The sequence below is a fragment of the Poecilia reticulata genome, chromosome 18 (genome assembly GCF_904066995.2).
Source record: "Poecilia reticulata chromosome 18, P_reticulata-male-v2, whole genome shotgun sequence".
In the NCBI taxonomy this organism is placed as follows: Eukaryota; Metazoa; Chordata; class Actinopteri; order Cyprinodontiformes; family Poeciliidae; genus Poecilia; species Poecilia reticulata.
The window spans coordinates 28,260,183-28,284,153 of NC_088847.1; the positions used below are offsets into that span (position 1 = coordinate 28,260,183).

The 23,971-nt window shown below is 37.7% G+C and overlaps 1 protein-coding gene across 3 annotated transcripts; it reads left to right on the top strand.

The window, feature by feature from the left end:
- Positions 1 to 763: 763 nt before the first annotated feature.
- abcg2a (ATP-binding cassette, sub-family G (WHITE), member 2a) lies at positions 764 to 23,747 on the top strand. 3 transcript variants are annotated; one of them, XM_081599223.1, is made up of 19 exons: positions 764 to 844; positions 7,949 to 8,029; positions 8,109 to 8,233; positions 14,159 to 14,218; positions 15,521 to 15,635; positions 15,893 to 16,045; positions 17,088 to 17,245; positions 18,397 to 18,499; positions 18,600 to 18,648; positions 18,729 to 18,827; positions 19,677 to 19,787; positions 19,967 to 20,112; positions 20,353 to 20,435; positions 20,524 to 20,613; positions 20,738 to 20,862; positions 21,859 to 22,013; positions 22,562 to 22,651; positions 22,773 to 22,831; positions 23,275 to 23,747. In XM_081599223.1, exons 2-19 carry the CDS (start codon positions 7,994 to 7,996, stop codon positions 23,417 to 23,419), a joined length of 1,902 nt encoding a protein of 633 aa, XP_081455349.1. In that variant the 5' UTR covers positions 764 to 844; positions 7,949 to 7,993; the 3' UTR covers positions 23,420 to 23,747. The 3 variants fall into 3 exon arrangements, with proteins under 3 accessions (XP_081455349.1, XP_081455347.1, XP_081455348.1); XM_081599221.1 differs by lacking the exon at positions 764 to 844 and adding an exon at positions 2,726 to 3,072; XM_081599222.1 differs by lacking the exon at positions 764 to 844 and adding an exon at positions 4,991 to 5,144.
- Positions 23,748 to 23,971: the final 224 nt, after the last annotated feature.

Sequence of the window (23,971 nt, forward strand, 5' to 3'; positions counted from 1 at the left end):
AACGAGACGAAAGAAGCTAATGAAATAAATCTTTTTTTGGTCTTTCAGTCATTGTTTACTACGTCTGGCTTCTTCTGGCGCAGAATTATGACTTATGTCTCACGTCAATGATGTAAAAGTAAAATCCAATATGGCCGCTCTGACAGCAGATACTTTGAAAACTATTGGAAATGTATCCAATTTTATACCATGTATGAAAGTGGCAGAAATCAGATTTTTGGGGGTTGAAAAGATCGTGTTCACCTGCCGTATGAGCGTACCTTTAGACAATTTGCTTTAAGTTTTCAATGCTGCCACAGAAGGAAACTGTCTGTTTGAGCCATAAAATACATCCACAGATGTTAATCCATTTATCTCTAAATGGATAAACCAATCAAGAGTGGAGCTTACAAAGTGATGACATCATCATCTGTGTTTTCAAAGTGTTTAAAGGCCTCAACAGATTGGTTTCAGCAAACTTCTAGCTAAAAGAAACTTTTAGGCATTTACCAAACAGAAATGCTTGTATTTGTTCTGCCCAACCTAAAACAGGTTGAATCTGGGTGAGATTCAATCCTTCCTCTCAGACATGAAGGTGGGGTTGGCTGTAGATGTTGGCTCAGATTTAATCGTTGTCATGAAGCTTTTCCTGGTTGACTAACCGCTGACCCTCCTCCTCAGACGTCCAATCACTTTGCAGGATTCTCTGCCCAGCGAGGGGTTTGGATGTTGGTAAATTTAGAAACCATCCAGCTGAACTGGATTCACATGAGCAGGAGGCGAGGCTGGCCGGAGCGACAACACACGCCCTCCTCACCATCACCGCCTCTGCCTGCGTCTGCTGACCTTCACGAACTGCTGCCCTGTAAGTCAGAGTCTGCTGCTGGTCATGTGGTTATTCTGGTGAAGACCAGGTTACGTTTCAGGGCTTTAAAGGGGGAGACATCTTACCTGTAGATTAGCACAGTGGAGTATTAGGAACAGAACAAAGTTTTTTTTAATTACCAGAATAAATATTACCAGAAAAGACTGTCTTCCAGAGTTTCTCTCCTGCTAACTGTTTTTCTTTAGTTAGAAATTCTTCAGTTTCTTTTGTTTTGAGGGATTTTTTGTCTCCATTGTTGCTCCATATATACTGGGTCTTTAGTGATTGTTTACTGTCGCTAAATGTTTTTTTCCAGGAGATAGAAAGATAGTTTAGATGGAAACTTTTTGACCAGTTTGAATAATGAACTGACTTTACCAGTTTTATAACTAGGATCAAACTGGAATGAATGTCATTGAATTTACTATAAATGTGTGTATAAACTGGATGTTATAGTTTTTTTTAAAGGGCATTGAGAAGATATGTGCTGTTAATTGGTTTATATCATAACATAAAACTAAAAAATACTTGCAACATTCGGTGTAGGGGACAGGCAATGCGTTTAATTAATAAGCTTTAATGAGCTAAATTCATTAACATAACTCCAGTTTTTGGTTTTAGTCCTTTTCTGGTGTTAATATTCTGTGATGCTGTGACCGTGATTTTAGCATTAAGCTTTTCAGGGAGGAAACAAACGCAAAAGGAAAATTAAAGAAAAATCCGAACAAAGAATAAAAACTAACATTTGACTATTATTGTTACAACTTATGGAAATATAGACGATCACAAGAGGAGAGCAGCGTATCCAAAAATTAACATCAAGAGTATCACTACTTCAACTGGTTTTTACTGAAGTAAAAGTAAAAAGTAGCCGTCCAAGAAATTACTCTAGTAAGAGTAAAAAAGTATTTGGTAAAAAGTTTATTTAAGTACTGAGTAACTGATCAAATTATCAACCATTTAATATTTGAAAATTACATCATCAGATGGACCAAAATACAAAGTTAAGTGGACATTTTTGTATTTTAATGACAAAAGTGACAATAATTTATATAGTAATAAAAAATGACAAAATCAGGAAAAAACTAAATGTTTCCAGTTCAGTTTCTTTCATTAAAAAACTTATGAAACTTGAACATAAACTGCAGGTGTGTGTCTGTGTCTGGTGAATGTTTGGTTAAAATATGTTTGTTTTTTATTCAGAGGGTAGAAAATCCAGAAATTTCACACAAGTAAGAAAAGAGACACTTCATAATAAAATTACTGAAGTAAAAGTAAAAAAAGTACAGCAAATGTAACTAGTTACTGACAGCCACAGAATATGATACCTCAGATATTATAAACACAGAGTAACTTAGTAAAATACTAAGTAAAGTGGTAACTTCAAATGCTCAAGTATTTAATGTTTTTCTATAAGTTACAGTTTGGTCGCAATATCCGATAAAAGCTACCATATTCTGTGACCGCAGTATTCATATTATTAGTGTTCAACTGTAATTTTAGTGTTAAAATGCAACAGCGCCTCCTGCGGTCACACGGTGGAAACACAGCATGATGTAACACCGGACTGTAATTCCACATTTGAACCAGCGGGGGGAGCCAAAGCAGCGCCTGACCACAGTTACATCACAACAATTTAAACTCTTATTATTAATATTAACATCGTTTAAAACATAAGATTTCGTCTCTGCAAAATCAGCTGGTTTTTTCTTTTTTTTTTTAGACTTACATTTTTATTCAGCTGCATCCGGATGCGGAGTTACAGAGAAAAAAAATCATGAACAGATCAGTGACGGATCCTCTCCACATGTCAAACATGTGCATGTGTGTGTTGGTAATATATGGTTGATGTAACAGGATGTGTGTGTTTCTCTGACTTCCTGGAGACACCGGCAGCTGCGGGCTGCTGCAGTCCCGCCTCCTCCGCTGCTTTCCGGGTTAAAGCAGATCAACACCGGCGTCCTGGCGCGTTGCTCCGTCTGTCCAAAGCTGCATTTACGCTTCATTTTCATTCAAATATCAACACGGGCTTGGAAAACAGTTAGCTTGAGCGTGATTTAGATTTTTATTTTTATTTTTTTGCGTGTTATTTTCATTTTGTGACACCGCCGGGATGTGCGCCAGACTGCAGGGAAGGTGATGTTCTCTGGAAATTATCTAATTACCCAGAGGAAGGAGCAGCAGGGAGGACGGCGCGCAGAGGGCGGGGCTTCAGCGCAGACAACATGGTGAGGATCCCACTGAGATGCTCAGTTTACTGTCACCAGAGTGACTTTCTACCCCTCAGAAACTTTTACAGTTTAGATAAACTTTTAAAATAAAACAAAGCTAAATCATGGATTAACTGTTCAATGCTATTTTGGGGAATTTTAGCACTTTAATTGCTTAATTTGAACCTGCTTGACAACATGAAGTAGGATAAAAATGTTCAGCAACAAGGCAGTTCAGAGAGTTTAAAAACACAATAGAGTGTAACAAACGTTACATTTAGTCAAAAGAGATCATCGAGTAAATATACATTAAATATCTTTAAGTCTGCCGCAGCAAATAAATTAATCGCATCCAGTTTTCTACTAAAAACTGGATGATAAATGTTTTCAGTTTGGTGTTTTGGTCTCAACTAGTTCTGTGTTTGAAGGACAGTTTTGTTTACAGATAATTTATAACTTATTTTATTTGTTGTTTTGTTTATTTATTTTTGATATTTGAAATATCTTCCAGTTCCAGTGTTAAGTATATGGAAGTAAATATGTGCCATCAGAACTTGAATAAAAAATGCATCTGAAACTTGAATGTTGTATATTTGCGCTTACTTTTTCAATTTGAAAATTAATTCTGAATACAATTTTGACCTAAAAAAAATTTCAGTGTCATTATTTGTACACGTTTGCAATTTTCATTTGTTAAAAAAATTCACATTTTACTTCCATATAAGTATTTATTAGGATTTAAAGTTTATTGATTTTTGAGAATGTGTCTTTAGCATTATATAATTTAAAAATGGTCTCAAAACAACAATGTTTTAATTTATCACGTTAATTTCTGGGACCACTGATCATCCAGCAGATTTGTAACTGTGACGGTCATAATAGATTTAAAGGAGCTAAGTGCTTTGGCAGGTTTCTGGAAGTTTATTCCAGATCTGTGGTGCATAGAAGCTGAATAATGCTGCTTGTCCATGTTTGGTTCTGGTTCTGGGGATGCAGAGCAGAACCAGAACCAGAACCTGAGAGGCCTTCTGCTATGACAGCAGCAGATCTTTAAGCCATTCAGTAGTTTATAAACTGACATTCTTGAGGCGACAGAAGGCTGAATTTGTAACCGTCTTTATGTGGCTCGGAAAGTTCAGACCAGATTTTGGGCCTGATCTCTGGTTCCTAATACCCGAAGCTGAGATTCGACTCTCGATCGTTCCTCTTTAGGTCCAAAGTCAACAACTTAAATTTAGTTTCTATCCACACATTTATCTGTCCTGAACCTCAACTCAGAGCTTGGGTGGGTTCAAAGGTCACCTGGTGACATGCAATGTAGAGCTATGTATCGTCTGCATAGCTGTGTTAGCTAATCTTGTTATGGTAGCTAATCTGGGAGACGTTATGTAGATATTAAATAGGAGGGATACCAGGATTGAGCCTTGTGGTTCTCCACATGTAACTTCTGCTCTTTCCAATGAAAAGTTACCTACTGACACAAATAAATCCCTGTTCTTTAGAGATCTCAACCAATTTTATTTAAAAAAAGCCCCAATCTAAATAAATAAAAAAAGGAGAATTAAAGTTTATTCGTCTGGAAATGTTATAAAGTAATTTCTAAAGCTCCAGGAATCCATTTTACTCAAGTAAAGAGCAGCGACTCGTCATAATAAAGTTACTCAAGTAAATGTTATTGCGCTGAATGATGGTAAAATGTACTTTAGGATCATGTGTTTCACATTATGCAAAAAGGGGAGAAAAAAAACATTAATTTGTCTGTTTAAATCTATAAAAGCAAACAAAATGGTGGTTTATTTGGTTTATTTCTTTAAAAATGTTCCTGATGTAAACCCTAAAAGGTAAAATTGAAAACTAAACTCTGACATAAAGGTATGAACTTGAACCTCCTCTCAGTATTTTATAACTGTAGGTCAGAGGCAGCTGCCTACTTATCACGCCTCAGTCATAAAACGGACTTACCAAACTTCCTCGCAGCCTGAACCTTAAACAAGCCGCCTCTTCGTGTCAAACACACATCGATCAGTCCGCTCTCTGCCGGTCAGCGTCCTCCGCTCTCTGTTTGCTCTGGGACTTTCTCATTTCAGCAGGTAAAACTATCTGTGCTCTCTAACCACTAAATACTGATCATTTTTATACAAATCGGCGTCATGTTTAATTCAGTTTAGCTCATTTGTTGAGTTAAAAAGTAAAGTTTGTGCTGCTGGAAAGAGGAATGAACAAAATTAGCTGCTTCTGAGTTTGACTGATTTGTTTTTTTTTTAGACCAAATCAGCAGAATTTCAGGAAATTTGTCAGAGAAATCTGCAAACTGGGTTCTGGTGATGCAAATAAGACGATGTTTTCTCATGATAATAAGAGATTTTGATGGTATTTTCACTAAAGTTAAGCTACGTTTGTGTGCCAATGCTTAAAGTTACATAACTGAGTTTCTGGAAAATAGTTTTTATGCAAATTTATAAATATAAACAGAATTTTAAAAAACTGGCAAAGGTAGAAATACTGACCTGTCATTACGACAGACTTGGTAAAAACTAGTTACATTTACTTGAGTAACTTTGTGGAAATATAAAGTATTTCTGCTCTTGAGTAAAATTTCTGGATTTTCTTCCCTCTGAATGAAGAACAAACACATTTTAACCATAATTCATTAGCAGTTTTTGTTAAAGTTTCTTAAGTTTTATATTGATTTGGAAATTTGTTTTCTTTTGCCTGATTTAACTATGTTATTTATACAATTAGTTTTTTGTTTTGGTCCTTAAAATACTAATATTTCCATTTAACTTTAGATTTTGGTCCATCTGTTGACTTTTAAATATTAAATGATTGATAATTTTCAGTACCTTGGTAAATTGTTTACCAAATACTTTTTTATTCTTACTTGAGTAATTTTTTTACTTTTACTTCAGTAAAAATCAGTTGTACTTTGTTCACCTCTGCCGTATAATATACTAAAATGATTAACTGATGTCCACATTTTAACTATATTCTTTGATCAATTAAACCTCCCTACAGTTTATTTTTTCACTAAATATCTGTTGTAAATGTTAAGATGAGTTTCACGTTTTGATGGGACGGCGTTGTTGTCTTTGCATAAATGTTTAATTTCTTATGAGGTTATGTTGGATCAGCAAATTGTTTTTTGTTTCCATTCTTCTACAATTGTTGAGAATAAGTCGGTTTGGTGTTTGAACCTAAAATAATTACCAAAAACATCAAAGAAATATAATTTCAAGACTATTTTCATACCAGCAGGATCCTGCTGAAAATACGCCACTGTAGTTAATAATTAAGATATGTTGATAGATAAATGCAAACATCTGTTATTTGTTTTATCTTGTGCTTCTGTAAAATGCAACATTATTATAATATTGGTAAATGTATCAGAATATGAATCTGGGTGCATTAACAAAGTGTTTTTGGAGGTGAAAATAAACATGGTAAACCACTGAGACTTTATTAAATCCGTTAAAGTTTTGGCTAACATTATTTCTGACAGAACAAAACTTTTACAATCAGATAAGATTTAAATAACATGGTATGTGGCAAAACAAAGCTGTTAGTTTTACCTTGTAAAGTTATAGCTAACATATCTACTAGAGCACACGTGTCAAACTCAAGGCCCGGGGCCAAATTTGGCCCGCCGTAGCTTTTTATGTGGCCCTCTGGACTCCAAATTACATCAATGAGTCCTTCCAGTTTTTCACAAATCTGCAAAAATCACACAAAGTCAACAAATTTCCACATTTTTGTCCTGATTTTACTGCTAATTTTCTCAAAATTGGTCAAAAACATTGAATCCGTAACTGATGCAGCGAGTGATAAAGAGTCACATTTATCATACATTAGCGTAAATACTGTAAAAAAAACAATTATAAATATTTCTTAATTTTCACCACAAAATCTGTCATTTTGATTGCAAAAATAAACACTAAAATAATCACAAATCCTGGAGGAACAGCTATTTATTGATATTTTAACAGTTTTATTGGTTTTATCAATAGATTCTGGTGCAACCGGCCCTTTAAGAATATTCAGATTTTTCATTCGGCACAAAATGAAAATTAGTTTGACACCACTGTACTAGAGCAAAGCTGTATTCAAATGAACATTTTGGAAAAGTACAGTGTGTAAATCAGAACAAAGATTGTAAAGTTCTGACATTGTATCTAATCTATTATGGTTAGCTTGTAAATAACTGTTATGTAGCATATCTCACACAACAAAGCTGTAAGTGTTGATATTTATGGCTAACAGATAAGATAGCAATGTGATAAAGTAATGACACTGTTAGTTTGTAAAGTTCTAGCATCATGGCACGTGATTGAATCAAACTGTTAGCATTCGCTTTCATAGTTAACATAATAATAAAAAACAAAGTTCTGAGTTTTAATCTCTAGCTTTCTGTTAGCTTATAAAGTTCTGGCTAACGCTGCAGTTTCTATTAGCTTACTCCGGCTAACATATTGACTTGGCTGTTTAGTTTGGAAAGTTTGGGCTGACACTGTTTCTGAATTTTTAAGTTATTTTACTAAGTTTTGGATAACATTGCATGTCACGAAGAATATGATGTTACTTTTACTTTGTACAGTTCTGGCTGATGCATCTCATAAAGTAAAGTTGCTGTTAGCTAGTGAAGCTGTGGCTAACAGCAGTTAGCAAGTGAGATGATTTCCAACATTTTAAATCCTAAAGTTTTCCAACTGATGTTTTCACCAATATTACATGTTTTAAGTTAATGTTTCTCCAAATTTTGAATTTGTAATTGGTTTCTGAAATTCATTGTACTCACAGTGATTCTACGGAGTTTATGGGTTTTGTAGAGTTTTATTCTTGATTCGTTGATTCACATGGATGAAAAATATTAACTTGTTATTCCAAATATATTTTTCAGGATTCTGAATACAGGAGGTGTAGCATATCTAATGACTGTGACGCCATGGAGTTTGGGCGAAACGGAGCCTCCAAGCACCAGGTAACCGCTGATATTCATGCTAGCAATGTTCCTCTTAACTTAGAAGAGACTGGTTTTTGGTTAAGTAATGTTTTTTCAGTCTGCAGGTGCAAACAAACAAGGTGCTACCGTTAGTTTCCACGATATTCACTATAAAGTGAAGCAGGGAGGAGGCTGTTTCTGCCTGAAGAAGGCCACAACCAAAGACATCCTCATCGACTTGAAGTGAGTACACGCATATGTCCAAACGACTGCCATTTTGTCTGAAATAGAAACGTATCCTTAGATTTAAAGGTAGGAAAAGCTGAAATAAGAGGTTATGTTTGAGGTTTTCTAATTTCAAGTTGATTTAAGAGATCTGAGCTCTATCTACACTCACTATGCAAAATCCTGAACACAACAACATTACAGCCACCAGGTGTGAAGTATGCAAACCGTCTGAGAAAACAAAACACCCTGAGCTTGTTGGTCTACGTGCCATCAGGAGCCCGACTGGGAGGCAAACGTGACGTGATCAGACCTGTTCTTTGGTTCCAGATCAAATACCACATGTTGGGAGGCAAAGGAAGGAAGCTTTGCTTTGTGGAGGGACTCCGGTTTCAGCTTCGCCTCTGCAGCACACACATCGTCCGTTCAGAAGCCTGTTATGGCACAATACCTTCGAGCTTAAACCAACAAACAGACATAGTAGCAGGATGCTGATCTATTTAAATAGCCTGACACAATGAGAAAGTTCAGGGTGTTAAAGTCACAGAATCAAGTTGGCTTTAGGGATTTCACTGTTGTGTAACAAAGGCAATTATCAAGAAAATTAGCATTAATGGATCAAAATGACCAAATCAGGTCACCACATGATAGTCAGGAAAATAATTATCTAAGAGGTTGAACTCTTAGTTATTGTTTACATACCTGATGAGATTTGGCATAAGATACAAATTCATGTGCATATATACATAATAAACACAGATAACTTCTCTCCAGACACTAAGAATTTATTAATAAATACTTCAACTATCAGTTATTGATCTTTAATAAAGATTCCTGCTGCTTTAGTTACCGTATTTTCCGCACTATAAGGCGCACCTTCAATGAATGGCCTATTTCAAAACTTTTTTCATATTTAAGGCGCATGGAATAGACGCTACAGTTATGGTTGCCATGATTTGTTCCGTTCTCTACAAATGTGGATGTATAATAACAAAGAAGTGGTCCCCGAGTACTTTATCTAGTAGGCTGCACCAGTCGATGTTTCACTCACGGTGTTGTGATATTGTGCCCAACTGCTTTCTGGGTAACAGACCAACCAATGCTGCCGCCGCAGTCTCTGTCTCTCTTCCCCCGCCCCTTGACTTTAAATGTATAGGGGCTGGTCCCTTGGTAACCCTAGTCGAAGCACCCCGGATGAATGTCTTTGTTGACATAAAGAATGTCAACAAAATAGTCCGACTCGGGTCGGCGAGGAGAACCTTCCGCGACTGGGCCGGGGCGTGGCCGGACGATGGTCACCCTTCTCCATTGGCGCACAGCATGTTCGTGGAGAACGTGGTGCTAAATGAGCTGCAGACGACCTGATTCTAGACGGTCGGTAGGTAGATAGGTCAAACTTTATTAACAAACCAGTTTTTTGACAACTATCCCAGCATGCACCGCGCACTTCTTCTTCTATGGGGAAAATGAAGTCGGCGGCTGCTTACCTTGCCTCTAGATCTGTTGTGGCTCAATATTGGTCCATATAAAAGGCGCACCGGATTATAAGGCGCACTGTCGGCTTTTGAGGAAATTGAAGGTTTTTAGGTGCGCCTTATAGTGCAGAAAATACGGTAGTCTGACTGTAAATTTAGATCAACAATGCAATCTAAGTTTGGTTTTTAATCAGTTTTAAGGTTCTACCAAGCTGTGGATCTTCCTGGCATCATTAATATCATATAATTGATTCCCACAAATGTTATAGTTTGGCACAAAACATGGGTATATTTAATTAAGTTTCCTTCAGCTTCAGCTTTTCTGACTGTAAATTTAGCCCAACAGACACAAAAGTTTAGTTTTTTTAATATAATTTGAAGACGTACCAAGGCATCCTGAGGCATCATTAATATCATATAATTGATGACTACAGATGTCATGGTTAACCAATCACTGCTCTTCCACAATAAACCCCAAACAGGAGGTTGAAGTAGAGGGATGGATCCTGAGTTTTTTGGTCTCTGGAGCATCTGAATACTTTTTCTTGATGCCGTTATTGGAAACAATCCTTCATTGTGTGGCTGTTATGGAAACTGCATTTGGTCAAAGGTCTGGGTGTGTGTTTCTATGCATGCAGGATACTGTATACAATGACTGGTATCTTCATTATATTGCTGTTGGTGTAATCATTGACAGAGTTGAAGGAGGGTCAAAACTTTGTTTAAACTCATGCGAGTTTGAAGCCGACATCCTGTCCCAGCAGATTTTACTCCCCTAACTTTCACCCCTCTGCTGTTCATGTGAAGAGTTTACCGGCGCCTTTATTCTCAAATTCGCAACAGCGGCTCCATGGGGCTAAAATCTCCCAGAAAAGAAAGACAAGTGATGGATTTTTCTAGATAATTATGTTTTTTTTCTACCAAATGGACATTAAGATCTATTGAATCAGCAGCAAAATCCCACATTTTTGCTATAACCATAGGCTAAAATGACTATTGTTTTAACTGGTATCCAAACCAGCAGGACAACTTGCAGCATCATGGTATCGATGAGAAAGTCTCTGAATGAATGACTTGGCGTTTTTCATGTTGACATAAAATGCATAGTCATCTTTACTGACATGGCATTCCTTAGTTTTGCTGATAGAAAACCTGAAGCAGTTTTAGTTCCTTGTTGCATTCAGTCACACAGGTTCCACCCCGCGGGATGCAGAACTGAAACCGGAGCTTCACTGATGTCAAAACGTTGGAAAATGTCCTGAAAAAAACATGTTGTAGGCAAATTTAGAAGAAAAAATCTGAATCATTCATCTGTCTTCTTTTTTTTTTTTTTGCTTACTCATTTTTCAGCAAATTTTATCCAAATCAGATTTATTTAAATTATTTCTTCCACTGTGTATTATCTTAGATATTTTAAGCATCTTAGATATACAGTCAGCATCAAAGAAGTTTTTTTTCCAACTCAAGTCAATTTCTTGTTTTATTAATCTGAGAAAGCAGCTTCATAGGGCCAACATAAATGTTCATATTTTAACACAGATTAATCTAGAATTTTAACATTTTATTGATTAACAATGAGAATCCTATTTAATTTGAATCCAGCAGTTTCAGCGTAGATAAATTAAAATATGTAAAATTATTTCAAATGTAAGATTTGAAGGAGCTTGTAAGTTTACTTTGTAAAACTGCGAATTATAATCTTTATATTGTTGCGTTACCATAGCAACAATCTGATGCCATGTGTTTAATCTTTGTATTTGAGCTTAGTTTGTTCACAAATACATCTCAGCAAATATTAATTAATTATCAGTGATAATCTGGTGATTTTAACTGGAAGGGGGGGCCCCTAAATTACATCCCCCTTAAGGCCCTATAACTCTTTGGGCCGGCCCTGCAGCAGTTTTACATCTAGTTCACTGGTTCTTAACCTTGGGTTCGATTGAACCTCAGGGGTTCGGCGGAGCGTCTGCCGCGGAGGTAAAGACTCACTTGTGTAAAGTCATGATGACGCCCCGCTTTGCCATCACTTGCTGCAGAGGATCACGTTACATTGCTTAGCCAATCAGAGGATCACGTTACATTGCTTAGCCAATCAGAGGATCACGTTACATTGCTGAGCCAATCAGAGCTGCGGAGGAGCCCTGATTGAAGGAGCTCCTCTCAGCAGGGATTTGAACTTGTGTCTTTATTTACTTCAGCAAAACTCACAGTTTTTACCACATTCTGTAGCTTTCAGTGTTCTTCTAAATCTGCTCCTTAGTCGCATCTTTTCGGGGTTGGTACTGCCTCTAATGGTGTGGGGGTGGTAACACAGCTAATATAATTACATTACTAAATCAGAATACCACAAAGTATTTTGTGTGTCGGCGAGGGGGGTGGGGATAAGAAGGGTTCGGTGAATGCGCATATGAAACTGGGGTTTCGGTACCTCAAAAAAGCTTTAGAACCACTGATCTCATTTCTTTTTTTGCTGCAATCCTACAGAAAATCCTCCTTTTTTAAACTTAATTCATTAAAGTAAGTCGCCTCCAGGTACCTTGAATACACCTGACAGTTCACCTCTCACCTGCAGTATGATGGATAATCTGATAATCTCCCAGGATTAAGCTCTTATCTTTATTGAGATCAGACCAATTCTCCAAAAGGTTAAAGATTTTTCTGTTTGATAACGCTCCGGTTATGAAAACCTCCCAGGCCTGTTGTTATGACTTTAATGTCGTGAAAACTTCGGTCAAAGAGCGTCTTGTTGTCATGTAATGGTCTGGGTCGCTCAGCTGCTGTGTTTCATTGTTCAGTTCGTCTAATCATTGACAGACTTAAAGGCTGTTTCACTCTGTGTTTCACGTGAAGCTTGGCTCTCATGCAAACCCGTGTTTTTATCAGTTTACTGCTGTCTGGTGGAACACATTTTCTAAATTAATCATTACTGATTGAGGCAGATTTTCCACGTTGAGGTTCTTGGTTTTATGATTTAATTGTCCTCATTTTTCTTATTTTAAATACTGTAAGATCATTTTATGTTTAATCTCAGCTGTGTATGTATGTTATAAAACATTTTCTGTGGTCAAAGGGCAGAGAGTTTTTATAGGATTATGAGGGAATGTAACTTTTCTGCTGCGTTTCTCTGAAGCAACAATAAAACCTTGATCTTTATGTATTTAACTTCCATGATGCTAGTTTTAGCATGTTGCTCAGATATGCAAAGTTAGGTAACTCTAAAACTCAGAGGAGCATTTATTTGTATTTTTACATAATTTCACCATTTAAAAAAATCATTAAATTGCTTTTAGTTGCAATAAATGGTGTGTTGAATTGAGAAAACCTGAAAAAAAATCAACAAATTGGCTACATTTTCTTCCAGTTTTCTTGTAAAGTTTGAACAACTTTTTAAAATATTGTCAAAATGGGAAAAAGTTTTAATCGGGAGCAAATAAATTTGTTCTTTTGTCAGATGTTCACATCACAAATGACTGTAAGAAACAGAAAGTAGAGGTTGAAAAGCTGCATGGACCACAAACCGCTGAAATATTTCAGTTTCATGCCTCTGGTAAGGCACAGACCCATCAGTGGACATCAGAACTTATTCTGTAAAGAACTTATTCTGTGTTTTCATTCACCTCAGAAAATCCAAAAACCATCTATAGCGATTTTATTTTTGCAAAATTGAAGAAGGTATTTAGACATTTTTAATGCAGTACTTCAAAATGCACCTAAAAGAGGGGCTGCACAGTGGCGCAGTTGGTAGAGCTGTTGCCTTGCAGCAAGAAGGTTCTGTGTTCGATTCCCGGCCTGGGGTCTTTCTGCATGGAGTTTGAATGTTCTCCCTGTGCATGGTGGGTTTTCTCCAGGTACTCTGGTTTCCTCCCACAGTCCAAAAACATGACTGTCAGGTTAATTGGCCTCTCCAAATTGCCCCTAGGTGTGAGTGTGTGTGTGCATGGTTGTGTGTCTCTGTGTTGCCCTGTGACAGACTGGCGACCTGTCCAGGGTGACCCCACCTCTCGCCCGAAACGTTGGCTGGAGATGGGCACCAGCAACCCTCCCGACCCCACTGAGGGACAAGGGTGCAAGAAAATGGATGGATGGATGGATGGATGGATGGATGGCACCTAAAAGAGTTGATGGAAACATTGTTGTAGGCTGAAAGTATCTGCTTGCAGCATGTATGTGGTGACGGTGGAAACAGATGAACGTTGTATGGAAACATTTCTGTTCTGTTTAAGGAAAAACATCCAGGTTTTGCTATTATTTTATCCGTAACGTTGTTGTTTTGGGCCTGAAGGAGATTTTAGTTCTGGTGTGGCTGTGAAGTCTCTCAAGGCTCCATTTTTACAGGTTTTTGATCCTCCTCTTTTTAACACTGTAAACCATTTTAATTGTTTGAATCGTGGTCTAATTAAAGCGACTCTGTAATCAGCAGCTGGGTTCTGTTTTATGACCGGTTCCTTTCATGTTTGGTCCTCCTCAGCGGGCTCATGAAGCCGGGCCTGAACGCCATCATGGGAGCAACAGGAAGCGGGAAGTCATCGTAAGTCTTCTGCATCTGTTTGTTATAAAACTTTTACCTTTCCTGCATGTTTTTCACTTAAACTAAGACAAAAATTAGCTCAAACGTTTTTCCCTGAGTCGTCTTTCTAACTTACTAACAAAGACGAGAATAAGGATGAGGTCAAATCCAGAATTATTTATAGAAGTAATCAAATTTATTGTGTTTATTGTTGGGAATAATGTCATGTTAATGAAAACGAAACCACTTTCTGGACCCATTTTTAATCTTAGTGCTCATTAACTACATGAGAAAGAAAATGGCTCCCAAATTTCCCACATGTTCCTTCCTGTTTCCTGAACACCAGATGGGAATAAAAACATCTCATCCATAAACTGGTTCACACGTTTTGTGTTCTTGCACATTCTTAGGCTGCATTCACACCAGCCCTGTTTAATGTGCTTTAATCCAACTCCAGTCCGTTTGACTAAAAAGTCCAGTTTGTTTGGGGAGGTCTGAGTGCGTAATCGAACCCGGCAAACGTGCCGGGAAGCAGAAAGTGGACTACAGCGCAGGGCATTCTGGGTAAATACAACCAAAACAAATGAGAGAGTCTAGTGCCAGAGGGAGAAATGGCTCATGGTCTTTTACCAAAGAGAAATCTAACGCTACATGATTTTTGTTTACATTTTGTTAAGAAGGAAGTTGAGTTCAGGTCCTTCTTCAGAGGTTTTTTTGTGTCATTTCCTTCAGTGGTTCTTGGTGCAGCGCCACCACAGGCGAGGAGGGGAACAGGTTTTCCAAAGGGTTTGGTTGGTTTGACACAATGCAGTGTGAAAGAAAACCACAGCAGCTGGAAATGAAACAAATCTTGTGGTAAATTGGTTTGATTAAGGACCAAAACTGCAACATTTGTTACACTTTTAGCAGCAGTCGTTCGCTTTCAAACTACATTGTCAAACTAAGCAAACCTTTAAAAACCTGTTCTCCTTCTTGCCTGTGGGGGCGCTGCATCAAGAACCACTGAAGGAAAAAAACACAAAAACCTAGGCTAGCTAGGCTAAAGTGTTTGTTTTTGATTGTATTTACCCAGAATGCCCTGCGCTGTAGTCCGCTTCCTGCTTGTGGAGTGGTCTGTGATTTGCTTGGTGTTCACATATGCATTCGATCTGCACCAGAGTTCACTTCAGCCGAACACAGACCGAGGTTTGGTCAGAGTTCGACTGAACATTCACACCTCCCCAAATGAACTGGAGTTTGATTAAAGTGGACTAAACAGCGCTGGTGTGAATGTACCTTTAGAGTCAAACCCAGCCTAATTTACTGCTGCCGGTTTTTCTTCAGGTTCCTGGATGTTTTGGCAGCCAGAAAAGACCCTTCAGGTCTGTCAGGAGAAGTCCTGATCGACGGCGCTCCGCAGCCTCCCAACTTCAAATGCCTGTCTGGATATGTGGTGCAGGTAGGCGAAAGCAGTAAGGAAGCCAGACCCACAGAAGCCAGCTTGAAATGTTTTTCCATTCAGGAATGTTCCCTGGAAGGGAAGGAAGAGACCGCCTGCAACAATACGACCGGCTTCTTCCGCCAAATCTCATTAAATAAACTGTTTTGAAACTCAAAGTCGCAGAAGAGGAAGTTTGATTCAAGGATAGAAATAAAGGTGCATCCAGCTGCAGCTGAAGTTTGAGTTTTTTTTAAGCAGTGGCTTCCTGTCTGCAGGACGACGTAGTGATGGGAACCCTGACGGTCAGACAGAACTTCGCCTTCTCTGCGGCGCTGCGTCTGCCGTCCTCCATCAGCCAGAAGGAGAAGGAGCAGAAGCTGGAGAAACTGATCCAGGAGCTGGGACTGGGACGAGTGGCTAACTCCAAGGTGAGGACGACGGAGAGCAACTCCAACCAGGAAGTTAGAACCTGGAAAATTTATAAAAATATGGATACGATGCACATTATAGTTTACATGTGGAAATGCTGGAGGGCAGAAATACGATTCTTTCACATGATATCCATATTAATTCAGTAGCAAAGAGGAAAAGACGCAGAAAAACATCTAGTTCGCCAAAAAACATGCAAATATTTCCCACCCAAAGAACAGAACATTCAGTCCGTTACAGTTTTATGCTTTCAGGCTTGAGTTTTATTTTGCTATTAATAAGCGATCGCTCTGGTAGATTAGCTACCATTGGCTGCTGTTAGCTAATCTAACACAGCTGTGGTTCATTAGCTTATTTGAACACCTGGTCTACTGATGATCTGTCAGAGTTGTTGGTGTTTAGATCACCTTTTTTTATTTATTTTTTTTAAATGAACTGTTAAAAAATTTTTCCACAGCACATCTACATGTTAAGTTGTCAAAGTCAAGCTAGCATAGCTGACTTCTGTCTCCCTCACTATTTTTTAACTCGTTTCCTGACCTTGCTATCTAGTTGTCGTACTGTTGACAATTGGCAGCAAAGCACTGTGTCCCTTTTTCTTTCATATATCATACGTACATTTAGGATTTAGTATGTTGACAACTTTACAGGTAAAACCACGTTGGTCGTCATTGGCGAGCAGCTTTTTGCGCATGTTGTGCGTGCGATCTCACGTTTCAATGTGTCCATTTTTAAAGCTCGTCTTAAAACCCATCTATTTTACTTGGCTTTTAACTCCAGCAGGATTTAGTTTTAAATTGTATGTTTGTTTGTTTTTAAACTGTAAGTTTTTATTTTTTTATTATTATGTTGTGTTTTAATATACAGCACTTTGTATCAGCTGTGGTTGTTTTAAAGTGCTTTATAAATAAAGTTGGATTGGATCGGATATAAAAGTTAAAGTATTCATGATGAGAAAAAACAAAAGTAACATAAATGATACGGAAATCTGACGTTGATTGTGGTAAATACCACCCAGGAAACTTCGCTGCTGCGTTTCAGGTGGGAACGCAGCTGATTCGTGGGATCTCCGGCGGGGAGAGGAAGAGGACGAACATCGGCATGGAGCTGATCATCGACCCGCCCGTCCTCTTCCTGGATGAGCCCACCACGGGGCTGGACGCCAGCACCGCCAACTCTGTGCTGCTGCTGCTGAAGAGGTGAACAACACATTCAGTTAGCTGGTTTTCTCCCAGGTAGACCACACTGGGCTTCATTGCTGATTGATTTATTTACGTATTATGATCCCGTTCAGCTGCAGTAGAACTACATCTCTTCTTACTGGGATCCAACAGAATTATATTTACATAAAAGATTAAAATCTATACATTTACCTCGTTTAAGTACGGTAAAGTTTCCTACAAATCCTGCCCTGTCATGTATTTATAATTCTTCACTAAATGAGAGGGTTTTTAAATAAAATACAAGTTAATTTTAAGACTAATATGTTTCTAATAACTAAAATCAGCGAGTCTGTCTTTAACCAGCTTATTATATCACACTTGAATATTATACACACAGCTTTGCTTTGTTATCCAGTAGCCTTGTTCATTATATTATTAGTATTTTCTTGTGAGTTACATTATTAACATATAGAGTGGTTTGTTTTGTAATTTTGTGTAATTATTGTAAACTTTAAAATCAGTGGTTATTATTTACGTCAGGCAGTAGTGAAGTCCAACTTCCACGTCTCTTTGACATTATGAACTTTTATAAATACCATGTCTGGTTACGCATTTATTTATAATCTATCCAACTATCTATCTTCTTCCACTTATGATATATATTGTGATGGACACAATCAGTATTAATAGATAATACATCTGGTGTCATATTAAATATTTAACTGAAGTTTGATCTTAAAGTAGGTGGAATCAACTCACTCTCACTCTCTCACTCTTTGGTTGCCTAGCAACAACCTGCTGGCTAAGTAGCAGTTTCAAGTCACCCCTCCATTCGGTTACCTAGCAACAGCCTGTTGAGTAGCGGTTTCAAGTTTCCCCACTGTGCCTCATTTAAAAACAAAAAACAACGGCGTGAAGTGAAAACTGGATGAAATGGCAAAGGTCACGTCACCAGTTTGTTTCAGATATTTAAAACAAAAATCTCATCAACATTTATAAGTATTGATGGATATGAAATCGTTATATCAGGATTTGTTTTTCAGTCTTAGGTAGCAGAGATACCCAACAATAAATCACTTTCTAGAGGACTTGGAGGAGTTTCTTAACCAGAAGAGACATCCAAAGGAAAAACCTTAAAGGTTTTATATCTGATCCTTAAACTTATTTCCAAAATGTTGTTTTTGCAGGATGGCAAACCACGGTCGCACCATCATCCTGTCCATCCATCAACCGCGGTACAGCATCTACCGTCTGTTCGACAGCCTCACGCTGCTCGTCAATGGAAAACAGGTCAACACAACCAAAATATCTCATAATCAACATCTACTGACCCTAAATGTGAAAAAAACAACCAAGTAACTTTGTTTTATGGTGAAATTGAAACATCCAGGTTTACCACGGCCCGGCACAGAGAGCGCTGGAGTATTTCTCTGAAATTGGTAAGAAGTGGATCAAACATTCAACTTGTTTTGATTCAGCAGGGATGTTTTTTTAGCTCAGTTTGGGTTTTTTCTTCCAGGATATCACTGTGAGGCTCATAACAACCCTGCCGACTTCTTCCTGGACGTCATCAACGGAGACTCGACCGCAGTCACCCTCAGCAGCCTGGAAGAAGACGGTAAGTTTGACTTTAATCCAGTAAACGACCTTGATTGTTCTCTACTTTTATTGAAAAAAAGTCACAATTATTATGGTTAACCCACTAATTTAGGGTGTCAAATATAGTTAGTGTATATTAATGAGGGATGATTGGTCATCTAAACAAACAGTGGTGTGTGATTGGGATATCAGAATCCCTCTCTGGTACGTCCCCAAAGATGGACATGTACCACATGGGGTGAGTCCTCAACAGAGATTAAGGACTTGATGAATACTCATTAATCTAAAGGCCTGTTTCCACTGAGTGGTAAGGCACAGGTTAGTAGTGTTTGGTATACTAGTTGGTCTGTCTCCATTAACAATGGGCCGTACAACCGACCTGTACCGGACCATTCCTGGGCCCCCTGCAGTTGTAGGTTCATAGGACAATGATTCGGTTCGGTATGGTTAGGGTGGAGCTGCTGGTACAAGGGGACAGAAAAATGTTGCTGCTTGAGACAAAAACAATAGTAGTCGTCACGTCTGTCGTTGCACTAATATGATGCCATGTTAGACGTTTGGGTTTAATCTGCCCAACTGGTGGTTGAAGCACTTCTCTGGAGACAGAGGACCATAAAACAAGGACCATAAAACAGCATGCTAAACCACACCGACCCGTGTCTTACCACTCAGTGGAAACAAGACAATAGATCTGGAGTGCTTTGGTCTTTGTCAAGTAAAAGTGAACAGGGTTGGTGTAAACAGAGCATCTTATCCCAAGAACTTGCTTCTCAGTACAAGAAAAACCCCAATTATAAGGGAAAAATGGTGGCTAGTCATTGATCTCAGTCTGAGTTAACGTGAATAAATGTTGTTTTTCTTGTTGCAGACTCTCAACACGATGCAGAATCAATGTCTAAGTCCAGAAAAGGAATCGAGGACAAACTGGTGGAGGAGTACAGAAACTGCCAATACTACAAACAGACAAAAGACGAGCTGGGTAGGTTCAAGTAGGTTTACCCCAAAAACCCTTTGGAGAGACAAAGACAGAGCATTGATTAACTGACATCATTACTAACAATTTTCCAGATGGTGTTGATTAGTAGAAACATTGACAGAGGCCGCTTTGTCTTGAGAAATGTTAGTTTTCACGTCATTTTCTTGCCTTGTATCTTCTAGAAAGGATTTCTCAGGGAAAGCCAACAACCAAGAGTTCTCGGCTCAGGACCATCACCTACAACACCAGCTTCCTGACCCAGTTCAGATGGGTTCTCAAGAGAACCTTCCGCAACCTGGCGCTGAACCCGCAAACCTCCATCGCCCAGGTAATAAACCACAGATCAAACTCTTCTCTGTATCTGTTTCCTTTAAACTAAACAAGGTTCTGGTGGGTAGAGTTACCTCTGTAAAAGTCTGTAGCAGCCTCTGCTGGACAAAAAGGGTACTGCACGTTCAAACACATGACGTTTCTGTATTTCAGAAGCCAGTTTTACACCTTAACTCATCTCTGAGTCACAAAGTTCTTCTGAATTTGAAACATTTAGAGTTTGTATTGTGTGTTTCAGGTAGCGGTGACGCTCTTCCTCGCTCTGGTTGTCGGAGCGCTTTTCTTTGATGTCCAGCTGAATGACAGTGGGATCCAGAACAGGTATGTTACTCTTTTATAATCCAGAACCGGGTTTGTGGTTTGATTTTATTCTGTTTTCTGATTTGGTCTCGTCTCTGTGTGTTTTCAGGACCGGCGCTCTCTTCTTCGTCGTGGTGAATCAGTGTTTCAGCTCGCTGTCGGCCGCTGAACTCTTCATCACAGAGAGGAAACTCTTCATGTGGGTCTGACTCACAAAATCACATATTTATATCCTAGAGGGCATTTAGATTGAGAACTGAGTAGCAAAAATAATAATTTATCTTTATGGTGGAGGTTTACTGCTTTCATATTTCTCTCTGCAGCCATGAATACATCAGCGGTTACTACAGACTCTCTGTCTACTTCCTGTGTAAGATCCTGTCTGACATCATCACTCTGAGGACCATCCCCGCCATGGTCTTCACCTGCGTCGCCTACTTCATGATTGGTAGGTAACATACTGTGATTGTGAGAGGTGTTATTGTTTTTTTATTGTAATCATGAAGTCGTAGGATGCAAAATTTAAAGAATAAAGGATTACGTTCAGACTAAACGGTGTGGAATCTTCATGAGAAATGAAAAACTGGAACTGATAACATTTAACATTTAAAATGTTAAAAGGACGAATGACTGCATCTGCTGCTGCTTTGAACATTCGCGTATCTCTGAATGGCAGAGAGAAAAGGGAGTTAATGGCATATTTCACCATGTTATGAATTCATTTATGAATTTTACAGTTTGATTAGTGAATCTTATACTTAGTTTGCTATTTAAATTGCTAACTGAATATTGAGTTTGTAAGCTAAATACTTTGCTTGTAACTATATTTAGCTTTCCCACTAAATATTAATTAGCAAAGAGAATTTAGCTTGGTAAATATTTAGTTTGCATGCTAAAAATATTTTAGCAACTGTTTTGCATCGTAGCTAATATTCAGCTTTCTGATTTAGTTAGCAAACTATTTAGCTTGTTAACTAAATATTTTGTTAACAAGCTAAGTTTATCTTGCTAACTTAGCTTGTTAACAAAATTAGCAAACTAATTTAGCAAATCCAAACTTGCTAACTTAATTTAGTTAGCAGCTAGCAAGCTTGCTAACTCATTCAGCAAGCTTGCTAAATGTGTTAGCAAGCTTGGTAACTAAATATAGCTAACTATATTTAACTTTAAATATTTTGTTAACAGGGCAAATATTTTCCATTTTAATATTTCGTCAATTTAGGTAATTTTAGCCAAGTCTAACTTGCTAGCTAGATATTTAGCCTGCTAACTAAATGTACTTAACTATGTTTAACTATATCTAAATACGTAGTTATACCAATTTTATATATTTAGTTCTCATGTTAAATATTTATCAATTTTGTCAGATATATTTGCAGATGTTCGTCACTGTAGCTGATCATTTTGTGCTGATTCAGGTTCTGCTCTGGTCGGTGTGTTTCAGGCCTGAAGTCGACAGCGGGGGCTTTCTTCACCTTCATGTTCAGCGTGGCTCTGGTGTCGTACACCGCCACCTCCATGGCCATGGCCATCTCGGCCGACCAGACGGTGGTGGCCATCGCCAACATCTACATGACCATCACCTGCGTCTTCATGATGGTAAATAAACACTCAACAACGATCAAAATACACAACATATTTTTGCAGAGGAAAGATTTAAAACGGTTGCTCAATTACGTCACTAATAACGTATTAAAATGTTTGAAGGAAACTCAACTCTTCTCATTTATTATTGAACAAAAGATACAAATAAAGAGAAGGTTCATCTGTATTTTAATTATACAGCATCAGTCCAAGAATCCACTTATAAATTATAAAAATATAAGCGTAAAACCGTCAGTTAACGCGGTTTAATATTAGTTTGGTCGTTTCAGTCTGTAATTCACCATGTCATCTGCTAATAGACATCTTTTCTTCTTGTATTTTAAAGGCCTGATGTATCATTTTCTCTATATCCACTAATATTTCTTTATTTTTCTACTTTCCATTAGTTTTAGTCAACATGCTTTTGTTTACAGACAGAGTTTTTGAAGTTTCATATTACTTAACATTTACTAGAACCTCGGCATTTTATTTGTATTGTAATATTTTTAAAGTATCATCAATAATACAGGTGAAAAACACTTAAAATCTAATTATTTGTGCAGATCTTTGCAGGGCTGTTGGTGAACGTAAACTCCATCGTCAACTGGCTCGCCTGGTTGAAGTACCTCAGTATACCCAGATATGGACTGAGTGTATGTACACAAACCAGAAATTATCCATATTAGCTCAAATTAAAATTGTGAATTGAACATTTTTAACGTGTATGCAGCATTTTTTTTAAATTGATTATTGTTCTTCATTTTTGGTTTTTAGGCTCTGCAAGCAAACGAGTTCCCCGGTCTGGAGTTCGCCTGGAAAGGAAACATTTCCTTGTAAGACGCCGAGAAAAACACAAAAACAAACTTAGGAGCGACATTAACATCTCCGCAGCCATATGTTTACTTTGTTCTAGGGCTGCGACTAACAATTATCTTAGTTATTGCTTTATTCTATTGATTATTCTGAACATTTATTAATCAGATAAAAAATTGGTACAGTCTGCATATTTTTCATGTACGCCTTTTTATATTGTGTTAAAGAAATATTTATTATATTTAAAAATAAACAAATAATAAGTAACTTTTTATTACCTAAAATGCGATGACATCGATCACTTTATCATTTGTAGCAAACGATGCATCTGCAGCTAAAAAACATACTTCTGACATGTTTTTATTTTTTATATAATCAATTAATTACCTTTTAACGCCGAACCAACCTGGAATGTTGAATGCCTAAAAGCTCAGTGTTACTGATTGTAATGTGTGTTGAGCAGGTCAGGTGAGGATTACCTGAAGGAGCAGGGAGTTGATCACTCCACCTGGGGTCTCTGGCAGAACCACCTGGCTCTGAGCATCATGATCATCTGCTTCCTCGCCATCGCATACCTCAAACTGCGCTTCATCAAGAAGTTCACATAAAGCCTTATGGAAACACTGCAACCAAAATTTAGACACAATTTGTTATTTTCCATCCATTTGGTTCATTGTTGTATTTACAGTTGTTTATTCTGTTGAAACCAGATATATCCCTCCCAGATAACTTGTGAAATGTTTGGTTCTCACTCCGTGTTATCACTGCATCGTGCTGTATTAGTGTAGCTTTATTTAGATTTTTGCACTTTAATGCTGGAAGTCATGTAAATTTATCTTTATATTTGTAATTTTTTTTCTACAGAAATAAGTTCCTTTAAAGCAAACAAATATGGAAACAGCTTGTTTAAAAATAAATGATTATATTCCAAGTTTATTCTTTAAATAACTCTTAATATTATTTTTCCCCCATAAAAGGCCAACTCATATCAAGCTTGTTCCATGTCATCCCAGTGAACAAGGTAACATTTGACGCTAAAAATAAATTCCTATATCATTTTGTTTTTTCTTTGACCTTTTTAAGATTTTATTTAAACAAAAATAAATTCAAGCTTTACTAAATGGCAAAAAAATACATTTTACTTTATTATTTACTTTATA

Bases quoted from the DNA above. Each gene is read 5' to 3' on its own strand.
- abcg2a (XM_081599221.1), top strand. The intron at 20,113-20,352 runs GTAATAAACCAC...TGTGTGTTTCAG, and splicing joins CGCAAACCTCCATCGCCCAG to GTAGCGGTGACGCTCTTCCT. The intron at 22,832-23,274 runs GTAAGACGCCGA...TGTGTTGAGCAG, and splicing joins TGGAAAGGAAACATTTCCTT to GTCAGGTGAGGATTACCTGA.